The following is a 23879-nucleotide window of genomic DNA, read 5'->3' as shown; positions in this document are numbered from 1 at the left end:
GCAGCCATCCACACACCTTCTGTGGGTTTGAACTCAGCTGGGAGCTGCTAGGTGGAGTCAGCAGTTCTGAGTTCCAGGCTCAGATGACTCCCGGCCAATCACCCTCTCCCAGCAGACAGTTGAATCCGTGCCACTCACCAGCCAATGCAGTCCTCCATGTCTGCTGCTTCCTTCCACTGCTATGTCTTCATGGAGGCCTTTGGGGTCAGTGTAAACCACTCCTCTCATGCACTGAGTCCTGACTCAGGGAGAAGGTACCAGCTTACCACCTCCACCTCCTTCTTTGAAGTTTCTTCCTTTGCTCTCTTCGTGGATTTCAGTTCTTACCTCAGAGCTTTCCTGAGTCCAGGCAACCCACTTCCATCCTTTTCCTCACATTGCTGTATTACAGTGTCTAGACACCAAATCTCAGAGAGGCTCTTTCTCTGCTGCTTATCACTTTGCCATTTTTTGGGAAGTCTGTGTTACTGGTTTACGTGTTGCTTACATTTTGTGTTATTTCCTTGTGCTCCTTCCGGTTATGTGCTCCAAACAGGGCCCATTACTCCAGAGGCTGCACCACCAGCCCTGCGTTTGCCCTGTCTCTCCATCGGTGGGCTGTGCAGAGTGATCATCCTGTAGAGCCAGGTTTGTGTAAGTGCACAGTGAGGTCCACGCTGTGTGTCTCATACTGTGTCCCCTTCATTAAATGGTGAGAGACTGTGTGTAGTTGGATTTTTGAATGTCATGTGAGATGGAAAGAGCTTTAGTTTTCTAGTTTGCAGGCCAGGATTAGTGTCTGTGAGTATGAGGTTGTTTTCTTCTTTTCCAGTCTGTATGCCTTAATACGGTATTTGTTTGTCAAGGATCCAGTAATTTTCTGTTTCTCCAGGGAGTCACCTTTTGGTTTTGTTGGTCTCTGTTACTTTTCAGAGAGTGTGTTCTGTGGCTGGTTTTCCTCCATACACTATAGCCCTTCTAGTATGACTTTTGCCTTTTCTTTTCTTTTTTTTTTTTTTTTTAAGGAGAAAAAGAACAAAAAAGCAGAGACAGGGTACAAGTTATACAGATTTACAGAAAAAAATAAACAGTAGGAAATCACTAGTTAATGGATTACATTTTGTCATCTTAGAAATAATTGTTCAAGTTACAAAATTAAAGCTTATAAAGTGGACATTCCAACAGTGAGACTGCAAACAGTTCTGTTCAATGATCCAACAAAACTCAGTAATATCATTATCTGTCTTACACACTTAAATATACATGTAGTTATATTGTTTAGAGCACTTTCTTTTCCTCTCTTTTGTACAGTGACAATTACACATTTTGGGTTTTGTTGCTCCCACAGTTCTTATTACTTTTTTGGAAGAGAGTAGAACCAAATGTGACATAACAGAACAGTCAGTCAAATCAAAAGGGTGGACGTAGTAGATAATGTAAAAGCATAATACTAGGTGATCAACAATGGTTACCATAATGCCTCCCGCTATCTCTAATAGAATTGCCTATATCATTAGTTATAATAAAATTTGAACAAAACAGTAAAGAACAAAACCAACAAAACCAAAACATTGGAGACATTATAGGTCTTCAAAAGTAGATAATAGTCAACCAGAATGGGCGTCATAATGAATCCCACTATCTTCACAGCTGTTGCCTAAACTTTCGAACCTGTACTATCAAGCAAAACAGAATAGAGAAACATCAGTCAAAACAAGATGGTGAGAGCAATACAGGGCTTCAAATCAAGATAATGGAAAGTCAAAGTGGGTTACTATAATATATCCTGCTATTTTTAAATTTATTTTTCCCTTAATTAAAAGGATAAAAAAAGTAAACAATAAAATGGAGATTGAGATAAAAGAGGGCATAACAGCAAATCAACGCAGATCAAAACATAACCATTTAAGCAAAATAGTGTTTCACCACAAGATTATCCTGACATAAAAGTAGTTACCATATTGTCTCTTTCCTTGAAATCTTTGAGTATAATTTTGTATACTGTAGCATCAAATATATCAAAACAATGTAAAACCATTTAAGAGAATGACAGTATTACAGGGTATTTAGAATCAACTAACAGAAAATGAACAATGATTTCTGTATAATCTCCTTGTCTATAAAGGATTTTGCTTATACTATCATATATAATAAAATCCAATAAGATACCACCTGTTTAGACCAATGGAGACAGAAGAACAAAAGCTTGATGAGACTTCAAAACAAGATGATACTAAATCAGTATTACCTCTTAAGACGTCATTTTCTCCAAAATAGCTGTTCCTATCATCCAATCTTCTCTGCCTCATTTCTGTTGAGCTCTTTTTCTGTCATTAGTTGTCAGTTTGTCTTCTTCATTTTGTTTTCTGCTCCATTCATTGTGGCGTCTCTGCCACTACTTCTGGATTTTTTGTATTTTTCTTTTTTAGAATATCTTGCAGTATTCTCTGTAGAGTTGAGTTGGTGGTTGCATATTCCCCTAGTTCCTCTTTATCCTGGAAGCACCTTGTTTTTCCATCAATTTCCAGGGATAGTTGTGCAGGATATATCAATCTTGGCTGGAGGTTATTATCTTTTAAAGCTTGAATTATTTCCCCCCACGCTCTTCGTGATTTGATGGTTTGTGCCGAGAAGTCTGCTGTAATTCTGATGGGTGTTCCCTTGTAAATGATCTGTTTCTTGTCTCTGATGGCTTTTAGTATTCTGTTCTTGTATTGGATTTCTGGAATTTTAATTATTATATGCCTGGGTGTAGTTCTGTTTGGGTTGTAGGTGGCTGGGGTCCTGTATGCTTCATACAACTGAGTATCTTTACCTTTTGCTAAATTAGGAAAATTCTCCTGGATTATTTCTGTGAGTAGCTTTTGTAGTTCATTTGTTTGTGTCCCTACTTCTTCTTTTATGTTCTTAATTCTTAAGTTATAGACCCTCTTATCATCTTCTAGTCTTTGTATTATTGCTGTTTGTTTCTTTGTTATTTTTAAGAAGTTTTTCATTTCATGCTCCCATATTACAAATCTTCTCTCCAGTTCAGATAATCTGTCCTTAGTTTCTTTCAAGCTGTTATGCCAGTTTTCGATAGACTTTTTAGTTTCCTGGTAGTCTCTTTGAACCTGCTTCACGTATTCTATGTTTTCTCTATTTTCTCCATTAAACAATTCTCCCCTCTTTTTCTGTTCTTCCATTCTACCATCTGTTTTTTCTTGAGTGGTGCTTAGCATTTCTCTAACTATTCTGCTTATGTCTAGCTTCAGGTCATTAATAACTTCATTCCTGAACTTGTCTATGAGGCTCTCGAGATAGCGCTTTATGTCTATTGGTACTGTGTCTGCTGTTGTCTCTTTCTCAGGATTGGGGGCCGAGGACCCTTTCTTGTTGCTGCCTTTTCCCATATTCTTTGTTCCTTATATATGCAAGCGTATATAGGAGGCCCAGCTTCCTTTCCTGTCAGCCACAGTCTGACTGAATTGCGCCAGCTAGGTGTTCCCACCCACCGCAGTGCACCAGGAAGTTGCAGACCAGGCAGCCTATGCGGGGCCCGTCCCTCCAGGTCAGTCTACCTCCAGGGACTGTGACCTGGGCTGTGCTAGCCTGCTGGGTCTCAGCCAGCAGCGTCACGTAGGGTAGGCACTGCTCACTAATCCCGCTTGAGGGGGGATATACGTGACTGAAGTCACTGCAGCGTCCTGTTCCCGCAAGTCTGCCAGGTCCCAGAATGTCCTCTGTTGGAGTCTCCTAGACTGTGGAAGAGTCCCAATTTTCCCTCACTCACCGGGGGGTGGATGTATGGCTCCCTGCCTATCCCGCTCTCAACTCCCTTCACCGATTCCCGTTCTCAGAGCTTCTGCGCGTCTCTCTCCCTGCCGAGCTGATGTAGACGCAGCGGCAGCGGCGGGAAACCAAATCGCGGCTTCCAATGGCGCGGGCTCCAGCTTCCACACTGAGGCTTTATCTGTTCCTGTTATAGCACCAGGATTGCATTCCCAGTTGGTTTCTCTCAGCCCAGTTCGTTCTTGGGTCACCAGGGCATATCTCCTCTTGCTTATGATTCCTTACTCAGCACCATTCCTGAATTCTAAGCTGGGTGTTTCAGAGAGCCTCCGTAGCTGCTGCTATCTGTCCGCCATGTTCTCCCAGAAGTCGACTTTTGTCTTTTCTTTCCCTTCTTTGGTTCTCACGTATTCTCAGCTTTGGCTTCATTTTTGGAATCTTCTGTACCAACAGGTAGCGTTAGTCTTCTTTTCATTATTGTAACAAAGTACTTGAGATAGACAGCTTTTTAAAGAAGAGGGGTTTATTTAGCCAGTGTTGGGTGACTGACGGCAGTGGCAGGAGCCTGCCCACAGATGTAGTCTTAAACTTCTAGCTGGAAGCCAGAGAGGCAGGCAGGCTTATGCCCCAAGCAGCAACACTTGTGAGAACTGTCGCGAGGTTGCACACGAGCTCTCTGTGCAGCCTGTGACTTGTGACCTCCCAGGGAGCTGAGGACCCAAGTTTCCAACACTTGGACCCCTTGGAACACTTGCTATATGCACACATAGCCAGGCTGAAAATGAAGCCAAGATTTGAAGTGACACCTTGCAGGAAGCTTCACAGGGTCAGAGGAGGGCCTGCATCATGAGCATCTTACAGCCTTAAATTGTCAGGGGGCGCACAGTGGACCTTTTCCCAACATCTCATCGTCCATGGCTGCTGCACTGGGGGTGTCAGGCCTGTAGGGCTCAGTGACTTTGCAGAGTGTACTACACAAAATGTTTAGTGTGTTTGATAATGTCAAGCTTTTGCCACCTTGACTCTGGCTCATTTTGCTACTTTGTTGCAGTCCCATGCCAGTCATTTGTTTATTTATTTATGTGCCTTTTAAAATGAGAGGAAATAACCCTTAGTTGGAAAATAACATACTGTGTTAGACTTGTGAGCTTTAAGTAGTCTTGGACGTTTTTGAAGTCCAAGGGGGTAAACAAGGTTACCCCCTTGTTTTTAATTTACTTTTTCTTTTGTAAAACGGGAATTATGTGTTGTTGGTATAAATAACTTTATATAGTTTCTATCAATAGTGTAACTGGACTGGGCATTTACTTTGGACAAATAGAATGGCCTGTTTTTAATATGTGGTCTCTATAATGTGTAGTCTTACATACTTTTTAAAAATGACTTGTTAGAATGTCAATGTAATATTCATTGTTGGATAATGATTTGACTTTTTGATTTTGTAGAATTAACACTGAACCCTCCAGAAGGAATTGTGGCAGGTAAGAGACTCAGATAACTCCTTTATAATCTTTCTAAAGCAGCAAAGTTGCCTTTAGAGTTAAATGTTGTGGAATTTTCTTTTGTGTCCCTGCAGGCCCCATGAATGAAGAGAACTTTTTTGAATGGGAGGCACTGATCATGTAAGTCACTCGTGTGTTACTAGTTTTTAGTGCTTTCTAAAGAACCTGAGAATCACATTTAGCAGTGGGACTGTGCTCTAAAGCTGACTGGGAGGGCTGGACAGGTGGGTCTTGTGCCTCTTAGATTGTGCCTGGCCTCCTCAGCTGTGGGTAGAGGGCAACCGGACATCCATCAGTGCTTCCTTAGAAGCAGTAAAGGGTTAGTTGTGTATCATGTTTGTAGACTCCACGTGGTGGTATGTTCTATTAGGAGAAACAAAACTCCTTATTTTTTCCTCTTCTCTCATACCACAATCAACATGGAAAAGTTCTGTGGCTCCAAAAGATGTGCAGATTTCTCCTCATCAGTGGGCAAACCTTGCATCTGCAGTGAACCCCAGCTAGTTATCACCTACTGCAGTTTAGGCTCAATACTATCTCTTTAAGTGTCTTTCGGTCCCATGGCTGGAAGCTCCATCTCCAAGATGACCCCCACTTCAGTCCCAGTCACAAGTCCAGTCTGCAGAACTTCTGATCAGCCAGCTGCAGATTGAGGTTCCTGTCACCCTACTGAGGCTCCAAGAACTCAGAGAAACAGTTCCTTGTGTTTGCTGATTTACAGCAGAGGACATTTAAAGGGTTTGAGGGGCTGGATGGAGGACATATGGGTGTGATATGGAGGGACATGAGCCCAGGCTCCCATTGTGCTTCCCCATGAGCATGTCTGCGCTCCACCATCCATAGTGTCGTCCCCTCTCCAAGGGTTCTGAGGGGTTTAGGGAGACGTCACTGGCATGGTTATTCACGCAGCATGAGGAAGGTCTTATGACCTACTATTAGCCAAGGGTAAGTTAGAGACTAGTTTTAGGCTACTCCAAAACAGAAAAGAAGGGAAAATGAGTTTGTATCACAAGTCAGAGGAAGAGACATTCTTGGTTCTAAGACCTGTCTTGGGGAAGGGCTGTTTCCTTGGTTACTTTTCTCTCATTGTTGAGACAAAATACCAAATGCCCAAAGTTAAGCGAGGAAAGGTTCATTTATCTTAGTTTTTGGAGGTTTCAGTCCATATTCAGCAGGCTCCAAGGCAGGGTGACCATTCATGGCAGCCACAAACCTCGAGGGTAAAAGAGGTAAAGGGTAAAAGAGGGCAAAGCTCTCCTGCTTCCCTGTCTAATATTGTATTCTGGCTCCCCACCCCTGGGCAGGTACAGCACTCACACCACCAATCCCAGTGCGAGACAACTAATCCTAAACACTAGACTCAGCGCCTCCATGACTGCCTGAGGCTTTGGGGGCCACCCAGACACAAACCATAGCTGTACTATTAGTAAGCCAGGAATCATGGTCAAAACCCCAAAAATACATATCAGTATAATACCTCAGTGGTCATTGTGGGTTAGCCTCAAATTGTATGGGTGGCTTTGGCTTCCAGAAGTCTCTAAAAGCCTGAAGTTCTGGCAGTAAGAAAAGTTACTGGAAGCAGTGGGTGCATGTGGGCCTGCCTTGCCTGCAGGTGGTTGCTGCTTCTTCTCTCTTCCTTCCTCCCTTTCTCATTAATGCTTACTGTTGCAGGGTTGATAGGTTCTCTAGTTTTTGGTCCTGGGATGCATCTTGTTCTGAGGGAGCAGTGTGGTGCCTGACCCCATGCTAGGTCTTAGGATATTGAACTTGAAGTAATGTTGCTTGGAAGGACAAACAAACTGGCTAGGTTCCAGTGTGTTCTGCAGTATACAGTGCATCCTGCACTTTTCTTCTTTCTCCCTCAGATGTACAAGAAAACAAGGAAGGTAAAATTTAGGAAATAGAAATTTGTTATCAGTTTCCTGCTTTTCTTGTTTGTGAAGTGAGCTATTTCCATTGGTTAGAAGGTTTTTGGTTGCTTTTTGTGGAATGGAGCAGGCTCTGGTGATTGGGCACAGGAAGAAGCATCCTGGTACCTGTGCCTGGGATGAGTTCCATGCTACAAGGACGGGACTTCTGCCTGTTGCTTGTGTCACAGTTCTTCCCAATCCACAGGTTAGGCTAAGAAACATTGGTGTTGCGTGAAAGTTAGATCATATCAAAAATGATCTGCAGAACCGTGTAGACCAAGTATAGCAGGCCTGACATTTCCTTACAATTTGTAAGGCTAATTAACTTGGGTTGTGGTGCTTGCTTTTTATGTCTGAACACTTGTGTTTCCTGTGTTTGTGTCTGATGTGGTTGGTCACCCTTATCCCAGGGGCATATGTTCTGAGTCCCTGGTGGGTTCCTGAAACTGGATAGCGATGACGCCTAAGTGCCGAGTTAGGCAAAGCAGATTAACAGCAATAACCAGTAAGATAGAGCAGCTATGACAGCATTTTAATAAAAGTTATTTACAACTTGAGTTATTTACAGAACTTCCTGTTGAATATTTTTAGAACTGGAGTGCAAGGGAGGTGCAGGCAGATGGGAGCCCCTGGAGTGCTGTCCCAGAGTGTGCAGTAGGTGTAGCAGTGAAAGCACGTGTGTGCACTGAGGTGTGACCCTGTGTTGTCTCCTATGCCCTGTGTCAACAGAAGCACGCCAGCTGCAAAGCACACTGCTTCAGGGTGCAAACGTGCAGGGAGGTCTAGTGAGTCCAGGTCGGCACCTGTGGGTGCTAGAGGCCTTTGGAGATGTCAGCTCTTTGGTGCACCCACTTAGATGGATTTAGAAGCTTGTTGAAGGCACAGTTGCACCCTGCAGAATGCTTTTTAAAAAGTGTTTATTGTTACAGATTTGTTAGGGTAACTATTATAAATTTTAGATAAACAGTATAAAATTAAACCAATATTTTGAAAACCTGTCTTAGCAATTAGAACTGTTTTTGGGGAAAGCACTTCTGTGTTTTCGTAAGGCTTTGCATTCCTGTGGAATTCCCCTGCCTCAAAATTGGTGAGTTTGTGGGTTTTGGGTGTGCTCCAGACCCTTCACAAACAAGAGTCCATTTATAGATATACTTAAACATCTACTAGGGAATTAACTGTCCTCCTGTCAGTTCGTCTCACCCTTCTGTTTTGGCAGAGGCTGGCTGGGCTTTGCTCTCCTGTGATAGATGCTCCTCTTTCTCTCTCTCTACTTGATAATTCTAGGGCCACCTCTGGGCCCTTGAGTCTCTGGACCTTAAGGTCTTGTGAAGCCTGATGCTGCTGGCATTTGCTGTGAAATCTATCTGCCGGGTCTGTGGCTCTTCAGGACAGTGAAGTGGAAGTCCTGCCTTTTCGGATGCTCAGGTAGAGGACAGAGGGCTACTGAGGCAGTGCTAGTTGCAGAGGCTTCTGTCCTGGGTGAACCCAGGTCACTCCTCAGAGTCCAGGCCCAGGGAGCAGGCAAATTAATGAATGAGATCAGAGCACTTCAGGAAAGTCACCACAGGCATTGTCTGATGAAAAGCAGGAGGTACATCTGATGGTCCTGCTGAGCTTCTGGTGGACTGTGGGCTGCAACCCAGCAGACTGTGACTGGGACAGTGGGTTACAGAAATGGGCCTCTAGAGCTGTGCGTCTCCCCAGTCACTTGGCTTCTCTGATCTTCATTTGTTTGGATCCAAAGTGGTCCAGATGGGCTGGAGGTTTAGTTTAGCAGCATAAGTGTCTACCTGGAAAGTGCAAGGTCGTGAGTTCGATCCATGTTACCAAAACAAAATAAAATACAACAATATGGTCCAGATGGCAGGTATATGGTACACACCTCTGATCCCAGCACTTGGGAGGCTAAGGCAAGAAGGATCATCATGAGTCTGAGCCACCCTGAGTTACATAGTAGACCTTGTCTCTAAATAAAAAGAGAGAGAGAGAAAGGTCCATCTTCGCTTGGACCCATGGCTTAAGACCCCTTCCAGCCTCAGGGCCCATGGGCCATGTTGTCCAAGCCATCATGTTGGGGTACAGTTGGGAGTACTTCTGCAGAACAGAAGCTGGTGTCATCTGTGGCCGGCAGGGTGGAAGTCTTCTGGGACCCTGTATCCTCTTCCGTCCTCCTGTAGTGGTCCAGAAGTTCCTGGCACTGGTCATCTCCCTGTGTGTCTGTGGCCTTGCTGCTGTACCCTGTCCAGACCCGCAGACTCTTGAGGCTGTGGTAGTTACCTGAGAAGGACCTTCCCCTTCCAGAAAGGCTGCTGTCCCTGGGTTGATTCCATCCTCGGGTTCCTTTGAGTCCATCTGGGCTTGGGGAGAGTGCTTGTCCTAAGATTCTCGCAGGCCATCGCTTCTATCGCCAGGCTACCTGGCCAGTGGGTGCTCACAGTGACCATCTTTGTGCCAAAATTTCTTTTTTACTGAACACTGTCATGGAGCATCTCATGTCTGTATTCAAAAGATTTCTCTGTGAGGCAGTTTATCGCAATAGACCTTGTAGTAGTGAAGTGGCAGCGTCACTGCTCCAGTAACGAGAACCACCCTGCAGTAGAGTGCCAGGGAACAGCATGAGGAAGACTGACAAGATGTTAGGGGACAAAAGAGACTGGACGAGCAGGCCTAGACCAGCAGTCTCAGCTGGCTCATTCCCTACAGGCATTTGGCCATGGGTGGAGCCTTTTTGGCTGTCACAGCAGGAGTGGGGGACCTCTGCTGCTGGCATTAGGTGGGTGGACAGCGAAACGTGCCACAGGCCTGGGGCAGCCCTCGCAAGCAGGGTGGAAAGGGTTGGGAGCATGGGGCTGAGGAAGCCTGGTTAGGGCATGGTGCATCTTCCCTTTTGGAATAGGGTTATTAAGATACACAGCATGCTATTACTGCATTTGACCTGCATCAAGTATACAGACCAGTAGTTTTATTAGGGCTTTGTAAGTGCAGTGTGTCTCAGTGAGGAGAACATTTCCAGAAAGATCCATATGCCTGTTGGAAGTGAGTCCCCGATCCTACCTTCAGGCACAGGCAGTCACAGGTCTGCTTTCTGACTTTGCCTTCTCCAATCACCTCCTGTGAGTTAAGTTCTGCATTAGGGAGTCCTTTGCTTTGGGTTTCTCTTAGGAGAGGAGTCCTCTGTGTTGAGATGTCCCTCAGCAGCTCCTTACTTCCCTGGGGCAGGGCATTTGGGTTGTGCCCATTGTTTGATTGTTTTGATAATGCTGCCATGAGCGCTTGCATGCAAGTCTCTGTGTGGGTGTTTTCTTTTTGTTTTGGTTAGGTTGATCGATGTGGAGTTGCTTGGGTGGAATAAAGTTTAATTTGCTAAGAAGCTGCCAAACTGTTTCCCAAAGCCATTCCCTGTGGCTCACCCCTGCATAGCAGCAGAGGACGGGGTCTCCGTTCACCTGCGTGTGCCCAGCGCCTGCTGTCCTGGCGGGTGGGAAGTGTTGTCATGTTTTGCCGGTGACGGCAGCTGGCCATCTTTTCATGGACTTACTAGCCATTTGTGTGTCTTCCTCCAAGGACCTCAGAACTTTTATTCGTTTTTCTTATTATTGAGTCGTAATCATCATCCTTATAAAAATATATATTCTGAATGTAAGCTCTTTATTATACACATGATTTTCAAATATTTTCCAGTCTGAAGCTTTCCTCTTCATTTTTTAATGGAGTCTTTTGAAAAATTATTAATTTTGCTGTTGTTTGATGAGCAGTTTTAGTTTTAAAATGGATCATCTGTTATCCACGGTTACAGTGCCTTTCTCTTTGTTTTTTTTTTATTTTATGGAATCTGAAAATGATTTTATAAATTCATGTAAATTGCATAGAATAGTGGATTACATTTTGGTGTACTGCAACTTGCATATAATATACATTGATTTCTTTTTTTATTTTTATTTATTTATTTTTTTGGAGGTGCAGGCTTGGCTTCCCAGAGTCCTAAGTTCCAACATGGCATGGATCTCAGGAGACACTGGTAGTTCTCCCACTGGAAGGGCTGCAGTGGGCCACACTACCGCCGCTTATCAGGGAGGGGAGGTGCTGGCTTGGCTTCCCAGAGTCCTAAGTTCCAACATGGCGTGGATCTCAGGAGACACTGCTAGTTCTCCCCCTAGAAGGGCTGCAGTGGGCCACCCTACCGCTGCTTACCAGGGAGGGGAGGTGCTGGCTTGGCTTCCCAGAGTCCTAAGCTCCAACATGGCGTGGATCTCAGGAGACACTGCTAGATCTCTCCCTGGAAGGGCTGCAGTCTGCCACCCTGCTTCCGCTTACCCGGGAGGGGAGGTGCTGGCTTGGCTTCCCAGAGTCCTAAGTTCCAACATGGCGTGGATCTCAGGAGACACTGCTAGTTCTCCCCCTGGAAGGGCTGCAGTGGGCCACACTACCACCGCTTACCAGGGAGGGGAGGTGCTGGCTTGGCTTCCCAGAGTCCTAAGTTCCAACATGGTGTGGATCTCAGGAGACACTGCTAGTTCTCCCCCTAGAAGGGCTGCAGTGGGCCACACTACCACCGCTTACCAGGAAGGGGAGGTGCTGGCTTGGCTTTCCAGAGTCCTAAGTTCCAATATGGCGTGGATCTCAGGAGACCCTGCTCTTCTCCCCCTGGAAGGGCTGCAGTCTGTGCCTTTCTCTTTGAAGTGCAGTGGTTTATGCCTGTTCCCATTGAGATCTTTGGCTCTGGGTTAGTTTGTATATAGAGCAGGCAGGCATCTCCCTTCATCTTCTGTGTGAACAGCCAGTTGCCTGCATCCTTCCTGCTGAGTAACCCAGGTACCTTTGTCAAAAATAAATGGGCCATAAATGCAAGGGTTTCTTTTTGAACTCTTTTCAGCAGACCTGTGCCTATCCTTATGCTCATACCATGCTGTTCTCATTACTGTAGCTACAGAGGAAATTTCAGGAATTGTTATGTCCTCCATCTTTGTTCTTGTTCAAGATTGTTGAGGCCATCTGGGTGTGGCACATTTCTGGATACAGCCTGGGATCTGCCATTGGCCTTGGCAGATGCCTGCTGGGATCTCAGGGAGGGGTTTTGATGGATCTTTGAATCAGTTTGAGTCTCTCCCTTAATTTAGGTGTTTTCAAATCTCATCAGTTACATGATGTAACTTTATTTACTTGGTGTTTTTATTTTTGTAGATAGGTATTGCTGTGTAATTCAGGCTAGTTTTGAATGAACTCACTATGTAGCCCAGGCTGGCCATGAACTTCTATTTACTTGCCTTAGCCTCCTGAGTAATGGGATTACAGGTGTGAGTGACCATGTTAGGCTCACCATGATATAAATTTTCTTTTTGTTTTTGAGGTGGAGTCTCACTGTGAGGCTCAGGCAGGCCTGGAACTCATGGTAATCCCCCTGTCTTAGGCTCCCAAGTGCTAGGGTTACAGACGTGTGCCACCTCGCCCAGCACCATGATGTAATGTTAAAATACAGTAAAGTGTTAGTGCTAGTAGCAAGTGTTAGTAAAGTGTTTGTGTGTATGTGGGAGAGCACCTGGAAGAATGTTCCTCTGGGAGGTGACGCAGACAGTGGGTGGGGAGGTGTTGCTCCTTATTTTATATACTTTTTCAACATGTTTTTATTTCTTCTGAGACTTCCAGTACATTTTACTATTTAAGTGGGGTCAAAGTGTGTGTTAGAAAGCTGACTGTTGGAATTCACCATGAGTTCTTGTAACTGATGGACTTGCTCAGTATGTTTTACATGTAGGTAAGTACAGCTCAAACAGAAAGCTTTCCGGGGATGTCTCTATTGCAGAAAACAGGGTGTGGGTGTGACTCCTTCTGGGCAGATTTAATAGTGAAAACGACAGTAATGGCATGGAACTTGCATTTGTTACCACTGCTGCCTCCTGAAATGAAGGCTGCCTCCTGGCTCTTCGCATTGGGCCCCATGGGAATCACCTGGTGGCCTCAGACACTGCAGAGCGCAGGGGTGCCTCCTCTGTCCTCTTGTGTGCCGCTTCAGCCACAGTACAGGAGGCCCTCTCCACTCTCAGTGTCCTTGCCTGGAGGGTGTCGCACTGTGGGAGCAGGAGCCTCCCTGGCCAGTTCCAATTAACACTTGCTGCCAGGAGCCCCTGCTAGTAGGTGAGCAGGAGACCAAGCCCGATCCCAGGCGGGTCCTGCAGGTGTGGTGTGATGTGGTATGGAAGCATCCTGTCTGCTTTGTGTACTTTTCAGGCTTCCACCTGGGAAGCAGGTGTCCTCAGGGGTGCATGCAGATGAGGTTCTAAGCGCTAATGAGTGCACTACTGTCTCCACTGTTCAATACCTGTGGAGATGTCCTGTCCCTGCCGCGCTGTGCTGCTCTGGGGTCGTGTGCACACTGATGGAGAGCGGCCCTTTGCCCCTGGGCATGGTACCCCACACTCCCTCGTGTGCTTTGAACTTGTTGAGGTGGCAAGGAGGGCAGCTCAGGGTCAGGATGGACAGGGCTAGCAGTCACTAGCAGGCAAGACCTCTTTCATGTCTCAGCCATTGTAGGAGTGAGCGGGTTCACCCAGGATTTACACACAAGGTACATCTGGTCACGGTGCCGCCATGTGGTAGCGCTTGCTTCAGTCCTCACTGGAGCTGGAGGAACCAGGCCGCTGTGGGCTGAGAGAGACGGAAAGTTGTTTGTGGCCTTTGGGGATTCGTAGTTGTTTTGGGTAGATCTGTTTTGTTTCCTTTCTTGCTTTTCTTCTTTCTGAGACTCTTGAACCAGGGACTGAGACTCTGGGAAAGGCAAGGTAGTTTAGAAGTGTGGCAGCAGCTCATCCATGGCAGTGCTCCCTCATCCCTGTGCAGACAGAGGCTCTCCAGCAGTGTGCGCACATCTTCAGGCATGCTCCTGCAGTCTGCTGCCTGACACTTGTCCCGGCCTGGGAGGGGTAGCGACCCCAAGCATTTGCAGGTAGCTGTGTTATTGGAGATGTGGGCATACTTCAGGAAGTGTTTGGTCAGGCTACGAAACATCAATGGGTGTCTTTGCTTTTAAAGAAAGCCCTGTTGTGGGAAACGAAGGCTTGCTATTCCAGCATTGAGCAAATATCTTTGTGGCTTATTCGGAAGATGCTACCCTGCATTTTTCCCGATCCTAGATTCAGAGGTGCCAGCAAGCTTGGGCCCTGGAACCTGTCCTCGCGTGGTGAAGGGGTGACTTCTGTAGACGGGCCTTGGCTGCCCAGCCACCTGCTTCCACAGTGAATCATGTTCTGACCCACATAGGTCTGGACGCAGTCAGTGAGTCCTTGCGTTGGTTTCCCAGCAGTGAAATGGCAGTGGCAGTCAGGAGAGGCACAGCGGGCACATTTGTCCCTTGCTGTGAGTTCTGGTGCAGGACAGCCAGGGAGAGGTCATGTAAGCCACTTCAGGAAGAATAGGCATGAGCAAGCCTGAGGCATCTCCTGTGCTCTCACCCCGAGGCCCTGCCATGGGGTTGTGCCATGGTGAGAGCCCCTTGCTACCTCGTTGGCCTCCTCACCTAGTGTCCCTGCCCCAGGCTCCCTACACTCTGGCACTGTTGTGCAGTAATGTTCACCCCTCCAAACCCAGATGCTGTTCATGGTCATTCCCCGAAAGTAGCAGGGTTGGGGTTTGTGTCCGAGAGTGAGAAGAGCCAGCTCTGTCACACCACCTTTTCTCCTAAAAGCCCGGAGTCCCCACCAGAGCAGTTAGAGCTTTGTCTTCTTCCCTTAATTGTAGAGATGAATATTTTGCTAATTCATGTTAATTTCATGGAACCAAAATAATTGCATCAAGATTTTAAATAAGTTTGTGCTCCTAAAAAATCTGTGGTTTAAAGTACAGATGATCTCAGAACCTGTTTCCGAGCTGTTTTCCCAGGCCACGTCTTGGGTTCACCTGGTGGGTGGCATTGTGAGGGTATTTGTAGCCCCCACTATTTACTTTCTTTTTCTTTTTCATTTTCTCTTTGGAACCCCCCCCAAACCCTAGTCTTTTTTTTTTCTTTTTTCTTTTTTTTTTGCCTTTTTCCTTTTTATTGGTACCAGGGATCGAACTCACGACTGCCTGCTTGCAACGCAGGTGCTTATGCTGCTGAGCTAAATCTCCAGCCCCCAAACCCTAGTCTTGAAAGCATCACTTATTTTATGGTCTATGGATTATAGTCTAGACACTTAGTTAGCTGTTAGACTCAGACAGCCAGTGAACTGCAGTCAGATCCCCACAAGCCTCCCCTTCTCCCTTAATAGGCCATGAAAACTACAGAAAGAAGCAGACAGTTTCTCTCAAGGCGACCAAGCTGCCTGGTGCCCACAGTGGGTGTCAGTTAACCAGACGTGTAAGAAGGTCTTGTGACATTCCAGAGCAGTGACAGTGCTGCAAAAGGATGGAAGCCCCTTGACGTTGTGAATCTAGAAGGGAACAAAGGAATCAGTGCCAATGCCAGCAGTGGCCTGAGCTCACTGACCAAGCAGTTTGAAGTAAACCTCACTTACTCCTGAAATCTCAGTGTCCCATGGGTAACTTTCTTGAGCCATAAGAGCAGCAGGGCTGGTGGATCCCTCTGGGCATCCAGGTCTGGGCCCCAGGTATGGGATTCTTTAAGGAAGCAGAGCTGGGGGTGGGGGAGCTCTGATCTCCCATGTGGTTTCTTTCTCCTTTGTCGCTGGTCTGCACGTTCCCATCGTGATTGATTGATTTCTTTTTGGGTTCTTTAGAGACATGGTCTGGCTATGTAGTTTAGGCTGACCTTGAATTTGTCTGATCCTCCTGCCTCAGCCTTCCAAGGTGCTGTGATTATGGGTGTGCACCACCACCATACTCCATGCCCACAGTGATTTCTCCTCCTCCACATCTAGCTGTCACTGGGCAGTTCTGCATTGTACCCAGTTCACATAATAAAGATTGTCAGGGTCTTTAAAGCTACTCTGATGTGCACTGCATTCCTTGTTTCTGGGACAAAAGGTGCCAGCAATTTAAAGGAGAGGTTTATCTTGGCTCATGTGTCTGAGCGCTCAGTCCATGGTTGGCTGGCCACAAGGCAGAAATGGTGTGGGGGACATGGTGGAGGAAAGCTGCCCAACCTATGGCCTCATGGAAGGAGAGACAGGACAGAGAGAGACACAGCCTGCAGGCAGAGGAGGAGTGGGGTAGAACACACCCTTCCAGGTCATGCACCTACTGACTGGCTCCAGCCAGGCACCACTTCCAGCAGCGCAGTCAGCTATGAGCCCATCCATGGATACAGTGGTGCGCCTTTGACCCGGTCACCTTCCAGACGCCCCCTCATGAACATGGAGGACATCAGAGACGTTCTAGAGCCGAGCTGTAACCTGTTTTGGTAGTGAGGGGTTGGTGTCTCTCTGAGATTGAGGCTGGTGGCCATCGTTCTTCCCCTCTCCTGCTGCTGTCAGGTTTTGGCCACCATAGAGGGCATTAACTCTCCAGGAGACCTCTGAGCTGCTTTAGTCCTTCTGTGCTGTTGGTGTGAGAGGACGTGGTTCCTGGGGTGGGTGGAGTGTGTTGGTGAGGGCTGTGGGCCCTGGCTCCTGCAGTGTGGTTGATGGGTGCTTGCAGCCTGGCCTTTTGCCCTGAGGGAGCAAGGTGTTGCGGTGGTCTTCCATCTGCTGCTGCTCCCTGCCTGCCTTCCTCCCCCTTCCCCTTCCCCTTGCTCCTGTTTTGGTTCCCTATTCCGTCAGGGCCCTCACACAGAGCTCTCTCCAACCCTTTTTTTTTTTTTTTGGAAACAAGGTCTCAGTCCTAAAGTTGCCCAGGCTGGGTTCAAAGTTGAAATTTTCCTGCCTCAGCCTCACTGAGTGTTATGTACTTCTTACATAACATTACAAAAGTCACTTCTTAGGCATGTTCAAAAAGGTTAAATAGCCTTTGAGTGTACTTCTTCACCCAGCATTTGTGTGTCATAGATTCTAGCTGGCTGCCAGTCCTAATTCACACCTGTACCCTCACACCACCTGTCTGGAGGTGTGGACTCCCCTGGGACCTGCTGCCGCCTGCTGCTTTTGTGAGTGTCACTGGGTCTCTGCACTGGCCTGAGCTGGAATGGCAGAGAGGGGCTTTCTTGCTGGGTGGAGGAAACTGCTGAGATTGTTTCACCTTTTTATGACCATTTAGAGATAGACGCATGCTATCGCCTGAGAATTGAGTGACACTGCAGATTGTACTTGAGCTTCTGTCTACCCACTCCCTGTCTTCCAGGGGCCCCGAAGATACCTGCTTTGAGTTTGGTGTTTTTCCTGCCATCCTGAGCTTCCCATTGGATTACCCATTGAGTCCTCCAAAGATGCGCTTCACCTGCGAGATGTTTCACCCCAACAGTGAGTGCTTCTGTGCCTGGGCTGTGGGCCCAGTGTCCCCAGCTAGCATGGGTCCTGCTTTAGTGACAGTGGAAATGAAAACCAGAGAAAGAGGAGGCAGAGCACAGCTCTGCCAAACATCCAGCAGTTTGGTCACAAGGACTGTCTGTACACAGGGACGGGCAGGGCTTGCCCTGGCTTGGGCCACCCACACGATGGATAGGCCAGTTGTCCAGGGTCCAGCTGGTCATTTTCTCTGTTCTGGTCTTGCCAGCCTTTAAAAAGATGTTCCTTAGGTGACAGATGTGTCTGTGCACAGAGCTGAGAGTCTGATTCTGGGCATCTGGAGGCCTAAGGAAAGAGTCATTGTTGGCCGAAACCATTTCTGAGACCCTGTCTGCCTCACGGGAGAATGCAAACCATGCTTTTGATAAACGAGAGGCTAAGAGCCCAGGAGCTTGCTTGTTCTTTGTCCATCTCGTGGCTTCTGTGTCACAACCATGTCACCAGGAGAGACAGGTTATACCTGTGTGGAGTGCACTGTGTCAGGACACAGACTTCTAAGACAAGTTTGTAAGCTTTTGAACTGTGGCAGAGTAACTGGCATTACCACCATGGCTGCAGTTGTGAAGGTCACCTTACTGTGGATGAAGGAAACTGGCCCGGTCACCCTGCTTCAGTGGTTGCTCAGGAGTTTTAGGCCTGGCCTGGGCTCACTAGGCTGAACTGGCCCTCCTTACAGTGCATTTTCCATGGTAGAAAAATTGGACTTGATCTAGGCTTTTAGCAGTAGAGAGTAATTATCACTACTGCTTTTTGTGGTGCTGAGGACAGACTCTCTGGCCTTGCATAGACTAAGCAAGGCCTCTGCCACTCAGCTGTACACCCAGTAAATGTTTTTAATGTCCAGACAATTAACCAGCTTTTAAATTTTGCCTTACTGTAAATGGATGTTTTATAAAAGTGAATTTTGAGTACTATTTTGTAGTCCACAACTTCACAAATAGCATCCAGTCAGTAAAAACTTAAAAGAAGCACCTTTCCTGGGGCTGCTGGTTGCAGCGGTGACCCAGCCTGTCCGAGGGCAGGGCGGCCACTGCTACAGGAGCCGCCTAGGTTAATCCCAAGCCATTTGGAGGGCCAGGGCCCCTGCCAGGTGGTGAGTGCTGGTCACCTGCGGGAGCAGCGGGGTCACCCTGCCTACTGGCGGCTGTCCTGGGGGTCTGCTATGAAGCCAGGGGAGAGGAGCAGAGCCAGGCTCCTAGCTTCTGGCCTTGCTGCTGTCACCTGGTGTGAGGGGTTAAACCGGGATCCAGTGACCTCCAGGTAGCTGGGGTGCTGAGTTTTCCATTAGAGCAGTGCTGTTCTTTGTCTGGATAGTGAAATAATCCAATCGCCTTTGTCCTAGTCATGTGAACATGTATTTTACTCAGTCAAGTTTAGGCCTCTAATAGTAGAATTAGGAGTGTCTGTACAAGCTGGCTGGGAAAGTGTTTGGAGCAACTGTGATTTTGGGGAGCTCGCTACAGGTCACCTTTCATTCATTTTCTTTCGGAGGAAATGCATAAGTACTTCTGTTAGAAAGGGGATCCTTTCAGGGCTGGTCAGAGCTGCATAGGCCAGCCTGGAATCTCTGTCAGCAGGCACACAGGATTCTGGGAGACAGGCAGGCCGGGCCAGCTTGTAGCACACCAGGATGGTACAGATGTAAGCCTGACTCTTGTGGAACCTGCCCCTGCACTGTCACCAGGCACCATTTGCGGCTCACCTGGCTGCCTCTGATCCTTGCAGTCTATCCTGATGGCAGAGTCTGCATCTCCATCCTCCATGCACCAGGTGACGATCCCATGGGCTACGAGAGCAGTGCCGAGAGATGGAGCCCTGTGCAGAGCGTGGAGAAGATCCTACTGTCGGTCGTGAGCATGCTGGCGGGTAGGCTGGCCCATACCTGGGAGTCCCTTGTGCAGCCCTTTCTGGTTTTCATTCTTTGTCATTAACCTACGGATATTATTTTAATTTATGCTGCTTGTCTCCACTTTTCCAAATGTAAACGTACTTTTCCTAGTTACAAATTCTAAAGACAGTCTGGTGTTGCATAGCACACTGTGGCCTATGATGGACCATTCCCTAATTCACGGGCATCTTGTTCATTCAGGCATTCACTGGGATCCCTCTGTGTGTCACGCCACACTGGGTATAAAGCCACTGTGACAGAGGCCCACGCTTTGAAGCCCCACATTCTGGGAGAACATTGCAAATCCACAACAGCTAAAGGCCAGTGTGGTGAACCACAGCAGGCTTCCAGGCCACTTCCGAGATGAGTTGAGGATAGCAGGAGTTAGGGGAGGAGTGAGGAAAAGGCATCTGGGGTAGAGGGAGCAGCTGGGCCAGGGTGGCAGTGGCTGAGCTGGTGGAGCTCTGCCAGGTCTAAGGAGCCAAGTCTGGAGGAGGGGTCTCCGGTGGCCTGGACGTCCATGGGCATCCCAGTGGGCACAGTGCTGCTGACTGTGCCTCAGGAGGACCACGCCTGCAGCACTTGAGAGGGTGGGGTGATATGAGGAGGACCCAGGCCTTGTGGGCCAGGAGTCAGCAGTCGGGAGCCCAGCCAAGAGTGGGTGAGCGGGGTTGAGCGTGCACCCACCTACCAGTTGAGCTGCCCTGTCCCCAGCAGTAGGAGAGCTGTCCCAGTGCCCGCTATGCAGGTCGTGCGCCTCCCTCCCATCGCCACCTGCACATGATCTTGGCCTCCCTGCAAGGACAGATGAGAAGGCTCTGTGTGTTCCTGGTATAGCTCCTGGAGGGTCCCCAGCATGTCATACCCTCCCTTGTCTTTCAGAACCCAATGACGAGAGTGGCGCTAATGTAGATGCTTCTAAAATGTGGCGGGACGACCGTGAGCAGTTCTACAAGATTGCCAAGCGGATTGTCCAGAAGTCCCTAGGGCTGTGAGGCTGTGCCCGGGCTCAGGCGTACGCACGCACTCACCCCGGAGCAGCTGTACCTGCTCCTGTGCACATGGTAGCACACGGTGGTTTGCTGGCACCAAACAGGCAACCTACAGAACCACAGCCTGTAGTCTCTTACCTTTCCACCCAGACAGGCTTTTCTCTGGAACCAGCAACTCACTGCTTGCTGCAGCGTCCCAGGTCTCCCCCGCCTCTCATGCCCAGGTCAGCCGTCCGCCCTGTCGTCACTACCTCTCCTTCCTCAGCAGTGAGGCCTGCAGCTGCTGTCTTGTCCTGGGGCACAGGCCAGCCTTCAGGCTATGATACCAGCAAGGCTCCTAGCGAAGACTTGTGGCCTTCGAGGAAGCTGTGGGCAGGGCTGCAGGCTCGGAGTGCCTGGTCCTGTGCCCTGGGAGGCATTTGCTGCCTTCTCACCTGGTGTTTACCAACAGGGCTTGTTCTGACACTTAGAGGTCCTCCAGGAGACGCTTTGAAAATGCACCTGTGAGGAGCAGGGATGTGGAATACAAGGTTACTTCTGGCCACAAAACTGACGGCTTCTTCCGCTTGCATTTTAGGGGCTTGTATTCAGGTCTTTGTTATTGGCGCTCGCTAGAGAGCAAGGTTGAGAAGAGCTTTAAAGTTTTAGTGATGCTTTCTCCTGGATTCTGCAAAGCTTTCGCTCTTTGATCTAAAGCGGAGCAGCTCCAGGGTTCTGCCCTGTACACTGCAGCTGCCCTAGGAAGCCCACTGCATGGCAGTCTGTGACTTTGATGTGGTCTGAATGTCCCTGTCAGCGGATGGCGCTGAGCAGCCCTGTGCCTGGCGGAGGCTCACACAAGCAATAAAGAACCTGTCTCGTGCAGGAGCGAACACCCGGCCTGTTCCACACGGGTTCGATCTAAATAGGAGTTTCTATTTTTAACATAAGAGACAGCACGGGAGATGTGCACTGGGCCCACTTCACATTGCCCTTCTCCCTGCGCTGACGCAGCCCTCAGACTGCCACCTTTTCAGCCCCTCCTCGTCTCATGGCATGAATAAGTCCTGGGCTGAGGTTCCTCAGGCGCTCTGTGGAGCCAGTTCCTTCCCTCTCGAAGGGCGGTGTTCACTGCTGAAGTTCCGTGTGGAGACTGCATCTGGGGCAGGAAGAGAGATTGTTACAACTCAACAGTATTTCCAGGCATGAGGAGCTGCAGCCTGGGGAAGTGGCCTGTGCGTGCAGTGGGAGCCACCGCATGCAGTGGCCACACCATGACGAGGCACCTCTAGGTCTCGGGGTGAAGAGAGGCAGTCTCTTTACAAAGCAAAGTATTTTTATTCATTTGTATTTATTAAGTGAAAAGTCCCTTGTTGTCCCTCTTCTGTGGTGGAATTTACTTACTGTTATAAAATAAAGTAATTATTCTGTATTCTCCCTCTTTTCTGTAGTGTTTTTCTTGGTTGTGTCTTGTGTGACTGCATGGGAACCTAAGCCCAGGCTGGTCCCAGCTGGCTGGAGCTGTGGCTGCTGCTTTTCCTGCACCATACGTGGCTACCTGTGACCACATGCTTCTCCTGTACCAGGGTTGTCTCCTTGAGAACCGCCCCTGCAGACTTGTACTCACCTGAACAGGTTGCTCTCCGTCTTGTGACCTTTCTGCCTGTTCTCTGGCCTCTTGGGTTCTCTGTTGACGGCCATGTGGGGGGTGGCCAGAGGAGTGTTCTGTGGGCCTCTCAGGTAGCAGCAATAAGGGGATCTGGAGCTCATGTGCCATAGAAGCTAGCAGTGTGCTAGGGCCTGCCGGGCTCCCTGGTTAGTCTAACACTGCTGTGAAGCTGTGGCTGCTGGCAGCTCTGCTGTAGTCTTGCTGGTTAGAGAGCTGTGCTGGTTTTCTGCAGTTCGGTCTGTCTTGGTTGAAGGTCATCCCTGGTTTTTCCCTAAGAATGGCTCCAGCTCCCCTTCTGATAATGTCTGGTGTCAGCATAGCTTCCCTGGAGCCCCTCTTTGTTCTCACACCTCTGACATCTGGAGCCAGAAGTTCCCCAGTGCTGAAGGGACTGCCATGTCCTCTGGTGACACTTCTGTGAAATGCGTTCACCTGGCCATGCCCCCCCCGCCCATGCAGCCCAGACTGAGTGTGGCCCACCAAGTGTGGCCCACATGTAGGCCCTTGTACCCAGCTTCACCGGTGGGACCAGAGACCCACAGTGTCCCTATTCCCACTGCAGCTAGCTGCCCTACCAGGTCTCAGGGTCCAGTGCTTGTGCCCCCTGCCTATGCCTGGAAGTGCCTGGCAGATCACCCTAGCTCTCTGGCGGCTCTGTGCTCAGCCTAGTACAGAATTTTCCACTTCCCCTGCGAGGTGCCTGCTGCCAGTGCCATGTTCCTTCATAGTTCCTCTCCCCAAAAGCGTCTTGTCCAGATGGCAGGATGATGGCATGCTGATGTGAGAGGGTGAGGAGAGAACTGGTGTTCAGGAGCCCTGAACATGTCTCCACTGCCACCCCGCTGTCCCTGCCTTTAAGAGCTCAGCACATGTGGTGGCTCACTTTCTCCGTCCCTTCCTCTGGGGCTGGACTTCCCCATGGGTGAAGTGGGCAATGTTGAGTGAAAGCGTGTTTCCCTGGTACATGGTGTGGAGAAGGGCTTGGAGATGGAGGAAGCGTGGTGTTCTCAGTTTGGTGACAGAGTGTGGGTTCCAGGCTCAGGGCACACCTGTCCCTTGCTCCCTAGGGAGGCCTGCAGCACACTCGAAGGTTGGCCCTGGGTGAGTTAATTGGGAGCTTCCTTCCAGTTTTCCTTCCTGAAGCCCAGGGCTTCAGCACGGGGCATGGGGTGTCCTGTGCACCCCGAACACTGGATCCGTTTAGTGCTAAGCTTGGTGCTGGGCTGTGCACGCCTGGAAGCAGGGGTGTGGGTGCAAGGGCCGCCGGGAAAGGCAGGTGCCGTGAACCAATATGTAGAGGGTGAGGGCAGGGAACGCAGGAGACAGCCTGGCAGGGTGGGGGTGGGCGGTGACCTGCTGCAGTCCCTCTGCACCAGGACCACCATCCCTAGCACTGACCTGTGCTTGGTGAGCCGGTGAATTCGGAGCACTGGCTGGCACAGGCACTGCTTGGAGTGCCCCAGGCGCCAGCACCCAACCTGCCCTGGTCCAGATGGGGATGGGCTGTGGCAAGGGGCTGTGCCAGTGCTGGGGAGCCCAAGTTGCCCAAGGAGCCTGCCCTGGGCCACTAGGCATGTAGGGCTGCAGATTTGGAAGCTGGCTGGGCATCTGCCAGGGCCACACTGCAGGCATGCTCTGCTTGGAGAGGGCAGAGGTGGAGGGATTGGCCTCAGGAAGCTGAAGAGAGTGAGGCAGGGAGGAAGAGAGGTGGACGTGGGGTCCTGTCCCATGGGTAGGGCCAGAGTGAGGACCTATGTGGTGGCCCCGTGTGGCTGTGAGCAGGTAGTCTGTGGCCGAGTGTGCAGGATTAGCTGGGACC

The 23879-nt window shown here is 49.0% G+C and overlaps 1 protein-coding gene across 5 annotated transcripts in view; it reads left to right on the top strand.

Annotated features, from left to right (window-relative positions):
- Nucleotides 1-21823, top strand: part of Ube2g2 (ubiquitin conjugating enzyme E2 G2) — a 39957-nt gene extending 18134 nt beyond the window's left edge. For 3 of the 5 annotated variants that reach the window (XM_003463945.4, XM_063224633.1, XM_063224632.1), the window contains exons 2-6: nucleotides 5196-5231; nucleotides 5327-5372; nucleotides 17369-17487; nucleotides 19258-19398; nucleotides 20303-21823. In XM_003463945.4, coding sequence (XP_003463993.1) covers nucleotides 5196-5231; nucleotides 5327-5372; nucleotides 17369-17487; nucleotides 19258-19398; nucleotides 20303-20415 — 455 coding nt within the window. In that variant the 3' untranslated portion in view covers nucleotides 20416-21823. Of the gene's footprint in view, nucleotides 1-5195; nucleotides 5232-5326; nucleotides 5373-17076; nucleotides 17175-17368; nucleotides 17488-19257; nucleotides 19399-20302 lie in introns of those variants that run through there. The other 2 variants (XM_005000995.3, XM_063224634.1) reach the window with 2 other exon arrangements.
- Nucleotides 21824-23879: the final 2056 nt, after the last annotated feature.

Source organism: Cavia porcellus, unplaced genomic scaffold, assembly GCF_034190915.1.
Source record: "Cavia porcellus strain 051 isolate PalLab524CR breed Dunkin Hartley unplaced genomic scaffold, mCavPor4.1 scaffold_15, whole genome shotgun sequence".
Lineage (NCBI taxonomy): Eukaryota > Metazoa > Chordata > Mammalia > Rodentia > Caviidae > Cavia > Cavia porcellus.
This window is presented reverse-complemented; position numbering and strand designations above follow the sequence as displayed.